The 19,326-nt window shown below is 43.3% G+C and overlaps 2 protein-coding genes across 7 annotated transcripts in view; both read left to right on the forward strand.

Annotated features, from left to right (window-relative positions):
- The window catches only part of RNF8 (ring finger protein 8), a 70,158-nt gene extending 68,133 nt beyond the window's left edge, over positions 1 to 2,025 (forward strand). The window contains exon 9 of the transcript XR_003437171.1: positions 1,869 to 2,025. The gene's annotated coding sequence lies outside the window, so the exon portion shown is untranslated. The remainder of the gene's footprint in view (positions 1 to 1,868) is intronic.
- An 827-nt stretch (positions 2,026 to 2,852) lies between these two features.
- The window catches only part of CMTR1 (cap methyltransferase 1), a 59,704-nt gene continuing 43,230 nt past the window's right edge, over positions 2,853 to 19,326 (forward strand). For 5 of the 6 annotated variants that reach the window (XM_027127117.1, XM_027127116.1, XM_027127114.1 and 2 more), the window contains exons 1-4: positions 2,853 to 2,986; positions 4,966 to 5,103; positions 14,276 to 14,427; positions 15,938 to 16,096. In XM_027127117.1, coding sequence (XP_026982918.1) covers positions 4,971 to 5,103; positions 14,276 to 14,427; positions 15,938 to 16,096 — 444 coding nt within the window. In that variant the 5' untranslated portion in view covers positions 2,853 to 2,986; positions 4,966 to 4,970. Of the gene's footprint in view, positions 2,987 to 4,921; positions 5,104 to 14,275; positions 14,428 to 15,937; positions 16,097 to 19,326 lie in introns of all 6 variants that reach the window. The other variant, XM_027127115.1, reaches the window with a different exon arrangement.

Here is a 19,326-nt window from a genome sequence, read left to right on the forward strand (position 1 = left end):
TGTGTTTTCTCTATTTTGACAGGAATTGGAAACTTCTGTTTCTCTTTTTGTTGTTGGGTATTATATATTTTTTTGGAAATAAGTCATTTGTCAAATATTTGTACTGTGAATGTTTTTCTTTCAGTCTGTGGATTGCTATTCAATTTCTTAATGGTGTCTTTTGATGAACAGAAGCCTTTTTATTTTGTGAAGTCTATTTTTCTCAATTTTTTTCTTCTGATTAATGCTCTCTGGGTCCTTTGTAAAAAATATCTTTGTCTACTCCAAGTCTGCAAAGATATTTTTCTATGTTTTCTTTTTTTAAACTTCTGTTTTCCCCTGTTTTATTGAGATATAATTGATATAACATTGTATGTTCAAGGTGTACAACATAATAATTTGATATATGTATATATTGGAAAATGATTACCACAGTAAGTTAATATCCAGCACCTCATATGGTTATAACTTTCAAATATACAATACGTTATTGCTAACTATAGTCACCTATGTTTTCTTTTATAAGCTTTTTTTTTTCTTTTCTGTTTTTGCTCTTTGTTTAGGTCTGATCCATTTTGATTTAATTTTACATATGGTGTAAGGTAGGAATCAAGAGTCATCTTTCCCTGATATATTTATCTGGTTGTTCCAGCATTATTCACTGGATTTACTCATATATATATATATATGTATATGTATATATACATATATATATATAAAAGTAAATTTATCATTAATTTTCCTACGTTTTAAATGCATTCTCTCATTATTTAACGCTTTACATTAAAAGTAAACAAATCACAATTTAAAAGTAACTGTATTTCGGGGCTTCCCTGGTGGCACAGTGGTTTAGAGTCTGCCTGCCGATGCGGGGGACGCGGGTTCGTGCCCCGGTCCAGGAAGATCCCACATGCCGCGGAGTGGCTGGGCCCATGAGCCATGGCCGCTGAGCCTGTGCGTCCGGAGCCTGTGCTCCGCAACGGGAGAGGCCACAACAGTGAGAGGCCCGTGTACCGCAAAAAAAAAAAAAAAAAAAAAAGTAACTGTATTTCAAATAATTGATTTCCTTTGTAATCCTATACATTGTATATTATGCCCTTTAAATTATTATTTTGAGAATGGGTTCACAAGCTTTACAAGATTACCAAAGGTATCCAACACATGTTAAGAATAATGTCTTAACCCATGTTAAGAACCCCTGGTGAGGTGGAAAGACACAGCTTTAGAACCAAAGAAACCTGGGTTTAAATGCTCATTTGTTGCTTCCTAGCTCTGTGACCTGGGGCACATCACTTAACCTTCATTCATTTTCCATACTTCCACATATTCAATAAATGTCTATTGCATACCTACTACCAGCCACAATATTAAATCTTATGGATTTAATACAGACAGACATAACGTTTCCTTTACAAAGTTTACAGCTGAGTGGGGAGGCAGATGAGTCAGTGGGTCATTATACAAGACTGTTGAGTGCTTTGCTAGTGAATGACAGAAGGCTGTGGAAGCTTAGGGGGACTCCCCACTCAGACTTGTGGGGTCAGGAAAGATTACCAGAGATAAGAACACTAAACAGGCCTCAGGATAAGTGGACATTAGCCAAGCAAAGAGAGGGTGAAGAGCAATCCAGGAAAGGGGATGAACTCTTTCGAGAGGCATGGCATGGTTGAGAAACCAAGGGAAAACCGCGATGGGGAGAACTAAGGGACCAGTAGCTCAAAGTATGACTGCAGAAGGAGTCAGATGGGAGGGTCTTGTATGCCATCCTAAGGACATTGGCTTCATCCTAAGAGAAGTGAGAAGCCATTGATGGGCTTTCATCATTGATGGGTGAAACAGGTAACAGGATCAAATTAGTTTTGTTTTTTTAAAATAACTTTGATTTGCAGAGACTGCACTAGAGGGATCCCGACTGGAGGGACAATGATTTGGAGATTATTGGAGAAATCCTGATGAGAGAAGGTGAGTGCATGGTTAGTGGCAACGTGGATGGAGAATGGATAGATTTGGGATAATTTGTAGGTAAATGCAATAAAGTATATACTGGAGGCTCTGGGGAATGAGAGAAGATTTCTGGTTGGACCAATGGTGGTGTAATTCACTGGAAAAAGAGCAGGCTTATGGGAGAATATAAGGTCAGACTTGAATCTATGGGTGTGAAGTGACTGAGGATGTTCGTCAGACTTTTGGCCATATTGGTCTGAAGATCAGAAGAGGCGTTTGGCAAAGGAAGTCATCTGTGTCCATATGGTAAAATGCCACAGGCGGCCTTCTTCCTCTGGACCTTTGTTCAATATCTGTAGAGAATGTACTGTATGCTGCGTGTTGGGGATACAGCAGTGAACAAGAAGACTGGGTTTCTGCCCTCAACCAGTTTTCCGTTTACCTCTCTAAACTTGTTACTTTTTTTTTTTTTTTTTTTGGCCGCGCCGGGGACCTTGTGGGATCTTAGTTCCCTAACCAGGGATAGAACCCGTGTCCCAGTAATGGAAGCGTGGAGTCCTAACCACTGGACCGCCAGGGAATTCCCTCTCTAAACTTGTTCTTAATCTGTAAAATTAAGATAATAATGAGAATAAGAGAGATGAGTCGATGTGATGGCACCTGGCGTTTTTTGTTTTTGATATTTGTTTCTCGTACCCAAAGCCGGAAGATACCTGGTTACTTTTGCTTTTGTATCCTTTCCCCGTTGGGTCTTCTGCGCAGGCGCCCTGGGCTGCTCAGGGGCAGGGGGTGGGGCGGGCCAGAACTACAGCGGTCTGCCCCGGGGCCAGGGCCCGGGAGGGTGGAGGGAGCTGGATGCTCTGACGTCATCAAGCTGCGCGTCCCGCAGGGCGGGACCCGAGCGCGACTACGCGGCCAGCGGACCGGGGCGGGTTTGTGGGGAAGCGAAACTGGGGGAGGAGGAGGCGGCTCTGGCAGCGGCAGGGCCAGGCCTGGTGGCGGCGGCATCGGCGGCCTGATCCCCCCCTCTCCGCTCCTTGGCAGCTCGCCCTCTTCCCTCAGCGTGAGTGCCGACGCGCGGCCCGGGGGGAGCGAGCGGGCGGGCCCGCGGGCTCAGTATCTTCCCCTCGGCCCCCCACGGGCGGTCGTGACCCTCACCGCCCTTTCTCTCTCCCTTCCTCCTTTACACCCTTCTTCCCCGCGCCCCATCCCCAGTCCATCAGCTGCCGCTGCCAAACGTTTCTGCGCACACATTCACACACTCACGTTATCTACAAATGAAAAGACTGGCCCGGGGAGATGTGAGCTCATCTCTTCCCTCTATGAATAGGGGTGGTAGTGCGAAACCGAGGCCCAGGTAGAGAAGACTGGAGAGGGGATTTGAACCCCTTCCCTGGGGGAGCAGCAGGTAGAACCAGGCCTTCTGCCTTCCACTTAGAAGTCCTCTGCCAGGGCACATTCTTTTGGATGTGTAGGTCACTTGAGCTGGGCACTGGTTAGCTGTGCGGCCTTCCCCTCTCGGGCCTCAGTTTCTTTTAGTGGAAAAGGAGAGGGTTGAATGAGGTGATTTGGAAGGCCCAAATCTAAGGTGGTTTGGGGAGGAGCATCGGTATCTCCTGCCTTTCGGACGCTATTTCCTCTCCTTTGTTGGCACCTACCTCAACACAGTTCTTGAGTTTCCTGTGCTTCCAGTCTCCCCCGGAGTAGCTAGGAATCAGAGGGCCCTTTTTGCTTACGTTATGGGCCTTTGGGGTGAGGGGATATTTAACACGGTAGTTTAAAGTGAAATGTGGCTCAGCCTGGTGTTGCTTTCTGTTTGTTCAACGCCTCCTGTTCTTCCTACTTCCGCAGGATAGCCCCTGCCTGTGCCTATAAGAGGCTGCCTCCTTAGGAAGGATGAGATTATGTGTTGGGTAGGCTTCCTCATCCTTGAGCTGGAGAGAAGTGAAACGTGATTCATGTTTGAAATCACGAGGGGATCAGTGGTATCTTTGGATATCATCACTCTCTTGCTGCTGTGACCCATACTGTAAGCCTGTTCTTGTGCACCTGCAACTCCCCTTTCCTAAGGAATTGCAGCCCAGCTGAGCACCCACCTGTTTGCTCCTATTTTTGAGTACTTTCTCTTTTCTGAGTCCTCTTATAAACAACGGTTGTGTGTAAACCACACTGTATTCACTTCTACTCTTAATTGTTCTTTAATTTGATCATTCCTTAAGATTTCAGGAATCTCATAACCACTTCATTCCATCTCATTTTTTCCCCTCATGCTTGCCTCTCATGCTTACCCATGGGCATGGATGATGGTGACATGGTGCCTTGCCTGTTTCCATTCTTTTTTGTGGAGGTGGGTTCTTGTTCTTAAACTTGTTTTTGTACCTGAGTCCTATGATATGGCTACCTCCGGTCCTGCTAACTTTCCCACTCTTCTGTTTTCTCAGTCCTAGGTCAACCACTGCGTCCATTCCTTACTCCGTTTAAAAACTTGCCCAATTCTCCCATGTTTTCAAACATCCTGAAGTAAACCAAAACCCAGCATTTGTATCATATTGTATAATCTCTTAATTGTCCTGGTGAAATAATAATGGTGATGTAGCAATCATTCTGGGATGATTTTTTCACCTTGGAAATATTTGTTGATATTCATCAGGTTTCATAATTAATTTCTAGTGTACATTGTTGTCACACATAGCCAGTGTTGCATCAAAAATATAGAATAACAAGTACGCAAGGTGTTTTTCCTCCTGTGGCTCGTGGAGTTGATCCATGACTTTTTGGTATCTGACACCAATGGCCCAGAGGCCGCTGGGTCTGTGAGCACATTTTCCAGTAAAACTAACAGCTGTTATTGAAAACCAGAGCTTGGCTAGCATCCTTCCTGGACCTCATTCTGAGGAAGAAGCTATTCAAGTGCTGGCAATGGAAGCTGTTTGGAGTTGACAACTTTCATGCATTAATGGTTCATTCCCATTCTTTGGAATTCCTGCTGTGATCCTAGTGTGTCTGACAAGGGCAGCTGACTATCTGGATTTGTGGTTGCAGCAACAATGAGGAGGAGAAATGACTCAGAATGCACTGCCCCTCTCAAGAAACAGAAGAAAAGAGTTGCAGAGCTTGCCCTGAACCTCAGCTCTACATCTGACGATGAACCTCCCTCCTCTGTCAATCATGCAGCAAAAGGTAAGCTTACCTATGTGGTCAGAGGCCACTGACCATCTGGTTATTTGAATCACTGATGCCTGAGTTGGGCAGAATACAGTTCAGTGCCTCTTGAGGAAGATTAGGCAAATTCTACAGAGGGATACTGGTTGTAGACTCTCTTCTCTTTTACCATTCTCCTCCTGGGAGTTGGGAACTTGTTTTAACTAAAAAATTGGAATTTTTACAGGTGTGCCTTAGTTCTGTTGTGGTCCTTCAGTAGGTGGCACTCTTTTGCTGCCTTAAACCAGGTGGAAGTAGCGGTGAGCATTGAGTGCCCTGTGCTTTCAGCTGTTAATTATCTTGGGGCTCTTTCACAGGGCTGGGCTCTTTGCTGCAGTGATCTGGCCTAATTCCTCTCAGGTTTTTGCATTCTGTTTCCTCAATTCCCTCAGCAGTTATGATCAGAAACACCCAAATGAATTGGAGCATCCCTGTGTTCGCTGTTTACTTTAAGCTCTAAGGATTTCACTGATCTGGTTGAAACTAGCATTTTGCTTTGCCTGCTTTTTAGGGTTACAGATGTTCACAGTTTCCACAGGTGCTTTCTATGAGAAATTGTGAAGCATCTCAGAGCTTGCCTGAAATACCAAACAATTAGAAGTAGTTCCATTTGCATTTATCTTTACTTGCCAGCTGTATTAATTTCCTAACAAAGTACCACAAACTGGGTAGCTTAAAACAATAGAAATTTATTCTCCACACTTCTGGAGGCTAGAAGTCTAAAATCAATGTGCCAGCAGGGCCATGCTCCCTCCCAAGGCTCTAGGGAAGAATCCTTCCTTGCCTTTTCTAGTTTCTGGTGGTTGCTGGTGATCCTTGGTGTTCCTTGGCTTGTAGCAGCATAATTCCAGTCTCTGCCTCTGTGTGTGTCTGTGTTCAAATTTCCCTCTTCTTATGAGGATATCAGTCATTGGATGAGGGCCCACCCTAATCCAGTATGACTTCATCTTAATTTGATTACATCTGCAAAGACCCTATTTCCAAATGCCATGTTCCCAGGTGCTGGGTGGACATGAACTTTTGGGCACTATTTAACCCAGTACACCAGCAGTCTTGCATTTTGTATCCTCTGCTGGGTCACTGGTAAATTGGAATGAAATATGGTGACAGATTGATGACTGAAAGAGTGTGAAGAATCCTTTGAGGGTGATAGAAAATACAGTTTATTCTCAACTGGTTGGCTAATTGAAGGGCGGTTACTCATCAGCTGTACTGAGTAGCTGGTCCAGAAAGGAGAAGCTTGACAGGCCTTACATACAGCTAATGAAGCCTTTGGGGCGGCTGTGATCCTGGCTGGATCAAGAGACTCTCTTATAACCTTGTGTGTGGAGATACGTGTGCCTTTAAAGTTGTCACAGTGTATTCCAGGGTAGGTGAGAAAGGCTGTATGTAACTGAGGTTACTAAGTGGGAGGGCAAAAATATATTGGGCGTATAGGTTCTAGGGCCTGTTGAGGAAAGGGAGTTTTGCTATCACCTGGGATTTGAGCAACTTGATGAAGGTAGAGTCTCCTTGGGCAGGGCTCTGGGGTAGTGGGAGAAATGGCCTGCAAGAAAGGGAGAGCGTGCCTGGGGGAATAAATGATACTTAGGTGGTGGAGGTATCTGGTTCTAATCGGATCTTGGGGGACAACTGCTCTCAAGAGAATGGCTCCCAGGTAGAGGAAGGTGTACAGTTAAGGATCTTTCAAGGGAACCAGTCTAATTTAAATTTCAAGCTTTTAAAAATGTGACTGTGAATTGAGATTATCCTCCTCGCTCCCACCCTCCCACGAACTCACTTTAATTGTACCAAATGTCTTTAACCTTTTCTAGAAGTAGCACCGTATGACTCAGTCAGAATTGACTGTTGCTGTTGTTTGTACAGAATGGAAATCTAGATGTGGCCTGTACCTTGTATGTGTCTGGCAATAGGCCATTTGGTCCCTTTCATTTGCATAAAAATGAGGCAGGAGGCAGAGGCAAACAAACATTGTTAGATTTCCCTGGGTCAGCTAATTTTAGGAAGGGCAGCTCCACATTGACCAAAAAACTCTGAGGGCTAGAGTCTGGTGTCTTCATCAGCAAGACTGCCCCTCCCCCTGCAACCCCATGCCTGGTGTGGAATAAATGCTCAGTAAATATTTACTGAATAGAACCAATGGAAGGCAGCAGTAGTATCTTTTCCAAGAAGCTTAAAATGCTTTGCCTCATTCATTTTGCCTATGTCTCCTCCAGTCTGCAGAGGATCATTTCATTAAGTACTTCGCATTTATATCATCTCTGTTCTGTGTTGGCTTCTCTCAGGCATCCCCTGGACAGTGTGCCCTCGTAGTTAACTATCTCGCCAGAAACTACATATCCCCTGAGATCTATATGCAGCTTTCCTATTCAAGTCATTGTATTAAAGCAGGTGTGTTTCCTTTTGCTCCAACCCCTTCTACCCGGACATACTGTTGAACAGATGATTGAAAAATGCTCTTTAGGGAGTACAAATAGAAAAAAAAAAAAATAGTTGCTATTTCTGTCTGACTGGGCCTTGTTTGTACTTTCTCTGCTAGATCAATGTGATGACTCATTAATAGAACTATTTAGTTTAATCGGTTTTTATTTTACATTATTGACAGGGTAGCTGCATTGCCAGTCAGAGTCTAACATCTGACCAGACTAAAGAAGAAAAGGGATGTTGTTGTCATGGCCACTGGGGCATCATATACTCTTTAGAGTATTTTAAGAGGAGTTTGAAGGCATTTTCAAGCCTAAATAAACTCTTGGAAATTTGCTATTAAATAACATTTTGAAGCAAGGAGAGGCAGATGGAGGTCATTTTTTTCTTTTTGGTTGGTTGTCACAGAGAAACTGTGGTCTAGACCCCAAGACAATTTCCTTTTCTCTTCAGCTGTGCATCTAATGTGGGCTCCTGGCCCTCCCACAGCATGTTGCTTTGGAAGTGGCTGGGCTCCTTCACCGGCACCACACTGAAAGTGCCTTCCCCTCCGTCAGGTTTAATTCTTCGCTAAATAGGCCATTTTCCCTGAAACACCATGGTTTTCCTGTCAGCCCAGATTCATGACCTTAATCAAAAACTTCCTTTATTGGTGTCTGTTTAAATTGCTTTAACGAGTTACCATTTGTCTGGCATGAAGGAGAAATGAGTCTTTAACCAGGAATGAGTGTATTCCACAGCAGTTGTTAGGCAGGATGTGGTGTTTATTAAAGTCCATAATTTATTCTTCTGCATCTGTGTGCTGCTCACCTTGGCCAGTAGTGGTTAGAGCTGTCCCTCCTTGTGTGTTGTCACTGTCATTTTTAATCTTGGCATGTTTGACCTACTGTTCTGTTACGGAAAATTTTGTCAGTAGCTGGGAAATCTCTGATTCTTCTATAAAGTGAACCTGTTTTCTTTAAACTGACTTAAGAGTAATGATTTCTATGAGGTAGAGGAGAAATCTTAAATGAAAGCTCTAAATAATGTCTTGGGCTCTCTGGTAGGTTTTAGAAGGGGAGCTCCTGGGGAGGTAAATGGGAATGCCACCCAATTTTGGCAAGTTCTTAATGAAACTCATGATTTTAATAGTCTGACCTTATTACTCCTGTTAATTTATATCCTCATCACAAGATTGTCTGCTCAATGTTTGCTAAATTCTTATCAGTCTCGGGAGGCTGAACTTCCTCTTTAGTTCCTGCTGCAGCCAAGACAGTTGTCTTCTTTTCATCTGAAAAGAGTGGCCCCAAAGGCCCAGGGGTGAAAATGAGTAGTGGCTGTGGCAGTCTGTGGACTCAGGACTAATCTAGGGAACTTTGTTTTAAATCATGTCAGGCTGAGAATTGGCTTTAAATAGCACATGAAATAAAAGAGAGAAGTAAGGCTTATCTGCTTATCCAGCACACTTTTTGGTCTCACAAAGAAAAGCCTAGTAGGGTGATATTTTAGCTCTTATCAACCTCATTCTCAGAACCTGGACAGGACAGCTATCTGTACATTAGGTAACACCTAAGGAAGAGGAATGGAGTGGAAAGATCTTTGTGCCAGAGTCTGGTGCTGGAATATTGCACCAGAGCCACCAAGGATTTGCCCAATGAGCCTTGCACCCAGATTTGGTTCTTCCTGTCATTTTGGTCCAAAAATGGCATGAGGACAAAGAAAACAAAAGATCTCTCTCTGAGATCTGAGAGTGGCAGGAACGCTGCATGCCCAGGAATGATATTCATACCATTGATGGGTGCCCAGTGATGGATCCTTAAGCAAACCTAACAGCCTGGCAACTCCCTAGAGCTGGACCAAGGGCACACTCTCCTTTGAGAAGGACATCAGGTTTTCCTGACCTTTATATAGATAGACCTGTGAATCTCCAGATAGCTGGTGAAAGAAATAACAGCTGATTTAACATTGTAGTTTCTAGGTTAGTCTCTGGATTCCTGGGCTGCCCAGGGAAACTTTAGGGCAGTGCTCAGGGAGCTGCCCCCATTCCTGCACTAATCGGTACAGGTTGGAGGCATGGAAGCAACTGAGTGAAGAGACTCTGCACCTTTGGAAGCACAGTTCTTTAACATATGGGAGCTCTGTTGCAGAGCACATTTCTCCTTCACGTGGGCAATGAGAGATGAGAGGCCCAGGCTTAGTTTTAAGCTACTCAGAAGGTCTTTCCCCTCATATCTGCTGTCCTCTGAAGATTTCTCTGGAAAGGAACCAAATTCTGCACAAGGCTTAGAATGATACTTTATTTCTTTATAGCTTTTTTTTAAACCCTAATTTTCAAACTAATATATTCTTATTTATCACACAGAAAATGCAGAAAAGGCAAAACAAAATAAATATCACCTCACTTCTCAGTTTCCATGGTTACTCATTGTTAATGTTCTGGGTCTTTCTTTCTGAGTGGCACTCTCTGGCACTGTGACGTGTGCTGCATTGGTCCATGTAAGCAAGTCAGCTCCTTATTGAGGGAATTGAACAGCCACCTTTTTAAGAGGACGAAGGCAGATTTGGTGCCTCTCATTCAGGGGTATTCTCAACCAGAATTCCTCCTTAGGAGCCAGAATTTTGGTTTTAAGTTTATTCTAATTTTTTCACACATGTTCACCTGCCTTTCTTTTGCAAAATGTTATACCCTTAAAAATGCATATTTATTTTAACTATTGGGTTTTTAAGTTCTCTGGGGGTAAGATTGTTACTTTTGGATAGTATTCCATTGTATATAGCATGGACCGTTTATAAAACAGAGCATGGACCGTTTATAAAACAGGTCCTGAACCAAAGTTGTTGTCTGATCTGTTAAACAATATCAGATGTCCTTTTTCAGCCTACTGGGGTGCAGGGTGCTAAGTGATAGTCCAAGGGGGAGTCAGTTCTCTGCTAGGATATAGGTATTCCATCCTCATGCTTAAACTTTTTGTTGTTTTTGTTGTTGAACCTTTAAAAAAACTTTTTTTTAAAGACTTCTTTTTTTTTTTTTTAGAGCAGTTTTTAAGGTTCACAGCAAAATTGAAAGTACAAAGATATCTCCTACACACCCTGCCCTTATATGCACAGCCTCTCCCAGTAGCACCATCTCTTACCAGAGTGCTACATTTGTTACATTGATGAACCTGTGCTGACACAACATTATCAACCAGAGTTCATAGTTTATATGATGGTTCACTCTTGATGTTGTACACTCCATGGGTTTGGGCAAATATATAATGACATGTACCCTTCCTTATTTATTTATTTATTTTTTTGCGGTATGCGGGCCTCTCACTGTTGTGGCCTCTCCCGTTGCGGAGCACAGGCTCTGGATGCGCAGGCTCAGTGGCCATGGCTCATGGGCCTAGCCGCTCCGCAGCATGTGGGATCTTCCAGACCGGGGCACGAACCCATGTTCCCTGCATCGGCAGGCGGATTCTCAACCACTGCGCCACCAGGGAAGCCCCCCTTCCTTATATTTTTGAGGGCTGAATGTCTTCCACTGCATGTATGAGGTGTTGTAAGAGGAAATATCCTGAGGTACACTTAGTAGGTGCTTAGCAAAGATGACAACTGGGTGACAGTTCTTTAAATTCACTACAGTGAGCAGTTAATTTCTGTTAAATGCAAAGCCTTAGTCCAAGTGTTGGAGATAGAATGTTGGTTGTGGCAGAGTCCTTGCTCTCTAGGAGTGACCCTGTCCAGTGGGGTGGCATGTGACAACTAGCTCGCAGGAAGTGTGATGAGTGCTGTGCTGATGGTATGAATACTGGTGCTACTGGAGCACCGTGGAAGGGAGAGTCAGGCCTGGGGTGCTGGGGAAGACTTCGCTCTTCTCTGAATGTCAACCCTTAGTTTGTGTTCTCACTGGGAAATGGGTGGATCAGTGCAGACAGTCTTTAGAATTAGGATGTAATCCTCAAGTTATGAATACCTGTATAATGCCCATTTTGGGTATATATAAATAATTTTTTTACATGGCTGCCCTTTGTGCCTTTCCGCAAATACCTCCCACAAGCAGCCAAACTTTGAGTCAACATCTCTTCTCAGGGACTTCCTTTCTTCCTTAAAGGAATTGTGCTACATTGCTAAGTTAGTTTTTTTTTTTCACATTTATTTAAAATTTTAATTAAGATAATTAATATCTTTTAATTAAGATAATATATTCACATGGTTCATAAATCAAAAATATAAAATGATAGCCAATATAAACTCTAGTGATATAAAAATGTAAATCAAGTTTCACTTCTTCCACTTTCACTCGTTCCAGGTAATCATTTTGGTATTCTTTTTCCATGCCTCAACCCCACATGTGTGGATAATCACTTTTATTGGTCTTGTATATCTTTCCTTCCAAAAGCTCTTTTTGCAGTTACCAGAAATAAAAATTTATATTTTTATTGTCCCTCTTTAGTACACAAGAGTTAGGATGCCATGTTCATGAATATGGTCTAGGTCTTCTATCATTCAGTTGACAATGTGTCTCGGTGATCTCACGATTTCAATACAGAGGGAGGTTCCCAAGTTTTCTTGGTTTTTGGCATTCTTAGTGCTGCCTTAACTTTTTTCACCATGCCCTAAAAATACCAAAAGAAATACCTAACAGTTTAGTTTATTAAGTATTTAGGTCTAAATAACAAGCATTTATATCCTAACAACTGATAGATGTTTGTAAGAATAATATTCATAAATTGAAGAATTAAAAAAAATTTATTCTTAAATAAGCACAATTACTTATTAATGAGATCTGTATACTGTTGAGCACTATACAACTTCTCAAACCTTGGGATCAGATTGGATACTACCACACTTATTTCCTGTTCTGCATTCCTCCTGGCTTGCAGTTTAATACCATTTTCAATGGGAATATGCAGAAATTGTTTACCAGATTTTTTTTTTGCCACGCAGAGCGGCATGCAGGATCTTAGTTCCCCGACTAGGGATCGAACCCTCGCCCCCTGCAGTGGAAGTGTGGAATCTTAATCATTGAACAGCCAGGGAAGTCCACTGTTTACCAGATTTTTGAGATACAATCTATTTCCAAATTTGGGAGAGTTTTCCTTAAGAAACTACCTGAATAAAATTATATTGGGTTGAAATATCTTTTTTTTTTTTTTGCGGTACGCGGGCCTCTCACTGTTGTGGCCTCTCCTGTTGCGGAGCACAGGCTCCAGACGCGCAGGCTCAGCGGCCATGGCTCACGGGCCTAGCCGCTCCGCGGCATGTGGGATCTTCCCGGACCGGGGCACGAACCTGTGTCCCCTGCATCGGCAGGCAGACTCTCAACCACTGCGCCACCAGGGAAGCCTGAAATACCATTTTTTTTGGCCATGCCGTGTGGCTTGCTGGATCTTAGTTCCCCAACCAGGGATCTAACCTGGGCTCCAGCGGTGGAAGCACCGAGTCCTAACCACTGGGCTGCCAGAGAATTCCCTGAAATATCTTTAAAAAGAAAATAATAATTAATTAATTTTTGGCTGCATTGGGTCTTCATTGCTGTGCATGGGCTTTCTCTAGTTGTGGCGAGCAGGGGCTACTCTTAGTTGCAGTGCGCGGGCTTCTCATTGCGGTGGCTTCTCTTGTTGTGGAGCACAGGCTCTAGGAGTGTGGGCTTCAGTAGCTGTGGCATGTGGGCTCAGTAGTTGTGGCTCGTGGGCTCTAGAGCACAGGCTCAGTAGTTGTGACACACAGGCTTAGTTGCTCCGTGGCATGTGGGATCTTCCTGGACTACGGCTAGAACCCATGTCCCCTGCATTGGCAGGCGGATTCTTAACCACTGCGCCAGCAGGCAAGTCCTGAAATATCTTTTAAGTTAAGAGATTCACGTATCTATAAAAGATGGGGAAAGACCCAGTTACAGTGACTATCTAGACTGTGGATTATCCCACTTTTGACCAGGAGACAGGTAACCCACCACTTCCGGCAGCTGCTAAGGTGGGTCTTATTTGGAATCCTTTGGCAACAAGGTTGCTGACAATGAAGATAGTGGCTTGGCTCACTCAGGCCGGCAGCTCCCTCCTGGAGCCTTTAAGTGCAGCTCCTCTACTCTCTGCCTCTGTTGGTGTTGCTGCTTGAGCACCCCGTCTTCACTGTCCTCTCTTTTTCTTCTCTTTTTCCTTCCTTTCCTGTCTTCCCCTCCCCCTTCGCTTCTCCCTTTCTCTTTCCCACTTTCCACCTGTGAGCCGGCTCTTCTCTGGGGCTGTGCTGTATGTAGATCCACCATCTCACCTACAAGTTTGAAGGACTATGAAAACAGGAAACTAGGAGGTTAAACAATCAGAAACTGTTAGTCCTGTGATAGAATTGTTGAAAATGAAACCAGGTATCAGTGTTTGGAAATTGATTTTCAAATAATAAATAGCAGAAATAACAATCATATCATCAATAAATACATGTTATATCTGACAGTGTACTTTCAAATACATTTTTTCACTTAATCTTCAAACAACCCTATGAGGAAGATATTACCATCCCAGTTTTGTAAGGGATGGGAAAGGAAAACTGATATTTTGAACTCTTGTATGTCAAGTACCATTAGGAACCACAGTGACTTGCCCAGGATTACACAGTTTGTAAGAGGTAGAGAATACATTTGACCTGGGTCATTTAATGAACTTTATGTGTGCAGTGCATATACGGAACACTAGTTGAATAAATGAAACTTGGACTTCTAGAGGCTATATTGTGCCATAAACGCACCAAAACATCTTCCTTTTTTCTTTTCCAGCATCTGCTACAAGCCTAAGTGGGTCTGACAGTGAGACTGAGGGGAAGCAACGCAGCTCAGACTCTTTTGATGATGCATTCAAAGCAGACTCTCTTGTGGAGGGAACTTCTTCTCGCTATTCCATGTATAACAGCGTGTCCCAGAAGCTTATGGTATGTCAGGGGTTGGGTTGGGTTGTGTTGGGTTTCTGAAGCTCTACTAGCAGAGTGAGAGAAGGGAAATTGTGTTGGTATGAGAAGAAGCAAAGTGAGGGCATGAGTTTTTCCTCTGCTTTAGTTTAGTAGAGAGCTGCTATAGTTTAGTAGAGAGAGTGTGACCCCTTCTTGATAGAAGTATCACATTTGAATCATCCATGGGAAGTGGCTGCTGACGCCTGCTTCTCCTGTCCTGTCCAGAGCTGAGTTCTTGTGAGCATATGTGAACACATGAATGTGTGTCTGTGGATAAAGAGGCTTCATGCTGAGATTTTTTTCCCTAGTGAGTGAGCTCAATAGAAATGACTAAAATCCTGCTCACTCCTAGGTACCTAAAATAAATGGGAGTAGTAGTCTTCTGTATTACTTCCAAAAGAGGGCCTAGTTTTCCGTAATAACTTCAGCACCCGCATTGGTATACCACAAGAAGGAAGGTGAAAAGGAAGATCTGCTACTTTCCTTATGAGACTTCAGTGTATGTGCAAAGGTTAGGGAAATCCAAGTTTGTCTTCTGTCTAGCTTCAAGAATATTATAGTTGACCTCTCCATTTTCTGTTGGATTCATTTAAGAATGAGAACTGCCACTTCTGAAGTCATAGTCAGGATTCTGGGTTGGGGCCAAAAACTTTGGGGAAGTGGAAGATGGGGAAGTTTGTGACTGAGTCAGACTCTTTGACCTGGGGAAAGATTTGTGGCTACTGTAGGAATTTCATCCAGCTCCTGAGCTGGCAATGCCCCTTCCATATGGAATATAGACCTTCTAGGGTAAATCAGATCTTCTTAGGATTGGAGTTCTTTTATTAGACAAGGGTGTGTGGGTTTTGGGATTCGGGTCTCTGGTTTGGGGGGTATGTAACTGGGCTCAGTAACTCTAGAGTTTAATGTAAGCTTTTTAGTTAGGTGTGACATTTAAAAAAATGTTTCTGTCCAGAGTCTTATAGTATCTCCCATACCTCAGTTTTACATGAAGTGATTTTTTCAGTTAATCTCTTGATTAAGTGGGCTCCTACAAGCCCTCATTTTCCTTGCCTAGTAAGGCCGTTTGACTGGTTAAAGGGTAAGGTTTAGAAGTTGCCGCTTGAAGCGCTTCCATTTTAAATTGTGTTCTCTTTATCAACTTTACTCTGGATCTACTTCTCACCTAATCAGACAAATTAGCTGGAAGGGTAGTTGTGCAAATGTCCAGTGAGATTCATTATATACTCTTGGTGCCTTTAATTACAGCTATGAGGTCCCTTCTCTTTTATCCAACTTACAGTTGCCCTAGAGTTTCACCTCCAGAATAGACAGCCACTGGGCCCACAGTTAAACTGCAGTTATTTATTTATGCTTCTTTTCATTAGGCTAGAAGGAAAACCTTAGGCCTTACTCGTTTATATTTCTCAGGGTTTAACACGTCTGACACATGATAAGGGCTAAATAAAAGTCTGTTTATTTATATAAATGCACCATTACTTCTCTTTTTCAGGCCAAGATGGGCTTCAAGGAAGGTGAAGGATTGGGTAAATACAGCCAGGGTCGGAAAGACATCGTTGAGGCCTCTAATCAGAAAGGTCGACGAGGCTTGGGTCTGACGCTGCAGGGCTTTGACCAAGAGCTGAATGTGGACTGGCGAGCTGAGCCAGAGGTAACTGATATGGAGAGGAGGAGACAGGAAAGCCATTTATGGCTCTATGAAGCCATATTAACATTAACAAACTAGAAGTCTCCAGAGACAGTATGATCAGGGTGGTTAGTGGAGATTGGAACTAGTTTCTTATGTGGAAGATACTGGGGGTGTCCAAAATGGAAAACAGGAGTCTGGGGGAGATATGGTGGGATGTGGATTTGTTTCCTGTTGCTTCATATAGGACTGTCTAAGACCAGTGGGTATAAGATGCAAGAAGGCAGGGCTTCCCTGGTGGCGCAGTGGTTGAGAGTCCGCCTGCCGATGCAGGGGACATGGGTTCGTGCCCTGGTCTGGGAAGATCCCACATGCCGTGGAGCGGCTGGGCCCGTGAGCCATGGCCGCTGAGCCTGCGTGTCCGGAGCCTGTGCTCCACAGCGGGAGAGGCCACACAGTGAGAGGCCTGCGTACCGCAAAAAAAAAAAAAAAAAGATGCAAGAAGGCAGAGTGTGTCTCCACATAGAACTTTAATAAATATATACAGCTTTCCACCAGTGACGGAGGTGCCTAATGAGGTAGTGAGCTCCCTTTGCTGAAAGGATTCAAATGGGGCCAAATGAGGACCTACTCTCCCATTGTGTGAATGACTGGATTAGGTGCCCTCCAAGGTCCTTGCACCTCCACAGGTTTATGACATCTCGGTATTAAATAGGTGTTTGTTTATGCCATATAGCTTTTCTGTTGTGGGTTTAGTCTGCTTATCTCCTTGGGCACGAGTTTGCTGAATACCAAAGGAGGCTCTATCCCTTTTCATGACACAGGTAATGTTGAGATTTTATTTTTATTTATTTATTTATGCCCTACCTTATTCCACAGAGGATTTGAAGTAGGTATAATAAAAGCACCTAAAAATAATGGTAAAATATTACCATTATAGAGTTGAAACTAGAGAAAATAGAGCACAGATATCTAGCCTTCCACATAGTTGCTGTAGTTGAGCTTCAGATGTGGGTCTGAACTCTGGAAAATTGATATTTTATTTGTCTCCTGAACTGATGTTCCAGTTCAGGAAAGAAGTCCTGGGAACCTGTGCATGATAAAAGCCTAGTAAGGTGTCAGAGTAAGATGCTGATAAGCCAGGAGCTAATGGGTTCTGGGGCTGGTCCTGCTGTGCTGCCTTGTAGTTATGAGGAGACGAGACAGGCAGAATAGGGCAAATATTTGTAACTGGGGCTAGATGTAGGTTTTTACTTCAGACATACTTGGTGCTTTCCATGTCCTCATTTGTGTGAAAACAAGTGAAGAGTCCCTATCCTCTCAATGGGGCAGAATTAGAACTAACTTTGCAAACTTAGAATCTGAAATTTGCTCATAAAATCTGTTTTTAATGTAGACAGACTATTGGGAAAAAAGAATTTTTTTTTTGTGGCCATGTCGCACGGCTTGCAGGATCTTAGTTCCCCTGACCAGAGATTGAACCTGGGCCGTGGCAGTGAAAGTACTGAGTACTAACCACTGGACCACCAGGGAATTCAATGAAAAATTTCTTCAAGGCAAAGCTGTCCTAATTATCATTTACCATAATTTACTTTTGCTCTTAAAAAAGATGTCCTGTCTTTTGGATAAGAATTTGGCTCAACTGTTAGTTGGTGGCCACTTCTTTAAGGTAGATGAGTCTGGGCAGCCTGAGGTGAACGTCCAGTTCCTGGAGTCACCACACGGAGAGTGCTCAGTGGCCACTGCAGCCCAGGAATATGGAGTGCAAGGTGTGAAGCTTCAAAGTCCACTTTGTGGGTAGCCTTAATGTTCAGACTTCCATGGGGAGATTGAGTCTGCTTTTCCTCTCCAAAGGGGCATCCAAAGTGTATATGAGCTTCTTTTTAGAGGTTATAATTCACAGCTATTTATGCTTAACGGGGGTGGATTTGACCAGGGGGAGAAACCATGATTCACTGCTAGATTCATCGACAAAATTTTCAGTAATTTTTCTTTTAAACTTTTTCTCTGTTAAGTGTGGTTGGCTTGCCCTCAAGACCTTGCATTGTGATACCATTTTATGCCTTTATGTGATACCATGTAATATTGCCTTTAGTCTCATCGCTTCAATTCACAGTGGTGAATCTCTTCTCCACACTTGCTTGGAGGGAATGTGTGGAGCTGCCAATGCAGGTTAGCCACCTGTTTAGGTTTTATAATCCATGTCTTTCTAGCCCAGTGAACTTAGTTCTGGCTGCATGTTAGAATCACCTGGAGACTTCTAAAAACATACTTATACCCAGTCCCCACCTCAGACCAATAGAATCATATACTCTGAGGGTGAGGCCCAGGCATCAGTACTTTTTAAAAGGTCTGCAGATGATCCTAATGTATAGCCAGGATGAAAACCACTGTTTTAGCTTGATAAGGAAAGTAATTGAAAAATTAAGAGGAAGCAACATTAGAGATGCCAGTTTCTGCTCTGTCTTGGAATGAAAGGTATCAGGAGGTGAGACTCATTGCACTGAGTCTTCCTGATGTAATTACCTTATCATGGACTTAAATCCTATGTTTACTTCTCTGTGTCCCCACTGCTCTGATTATAGGCCTCTTGAGTTAAGGACCATGTGTTTGTTTTTTTTTTTTTTTTGGGCACATTGCAGGGCATGCGGGATCTTAGTTTCCCAACCAGGGATCAAACCTGTATACCCCCTCCAGTGGAAACGCACAATACTAACCACTGGACTGCCAGGGAAGTCCCAAGGACCATATCTTTTTTTTTTTTAACATCTTTATTGGAGTATAATTGCTTTACAATGGTGTGTTAGTTTCTGCTTTATAACAAAGTGAATCAGTTATACATATACACATGTTCCCATATCTCTTCCCTCCTGCATCTCCCTCCCTCCCACCCTCGCTATCCCACCCCTCTAGGTGGTCACAGACCACCTAGCTGATCTCCCTGTGCTATGCGGCTGCTTCCCACTAGCTATCCACTTTACACTTGGTAGTGTATATATGTCCATGCCACTCTCTCACCTCGTCACAGCCTGCCCCTCCCCCTCCCCATATCCTCAAGTCCATGCTCTAGTAGGTCTGTGTCTTTATTCCCATCTTACCCCTAGGTTCTTCATGACCTTTTTTTTTTCCCCTTAGATTCCATATATATGTGTTAGCATACGGTATTTGTTTTTCTCTTTCTGACTTACTTCGCTCTGTATGACAGACTCTAGGTCCAACCACCTCACCCCAAATAACTCAATTTCGTTTCTTTT

This window comes from Aethalodelphis obliquidens, unplaced genomic scaffold, assembly GCF_003676395.1.
Source record: "Aethalodelphis obliquidens isolate GAN/ISIS:26980383/991018 unplaced genomic scaffold, ASM367639v1 scaffold31, whole genome shotgun sequence".
NCBI classification, from domain to species: Eukaryota; Metazoa; Chordata; class Mammalia; order Artiodactyla; family Delphinidae; genus Aethalodelphis; species Aethalodelphis obliquidens.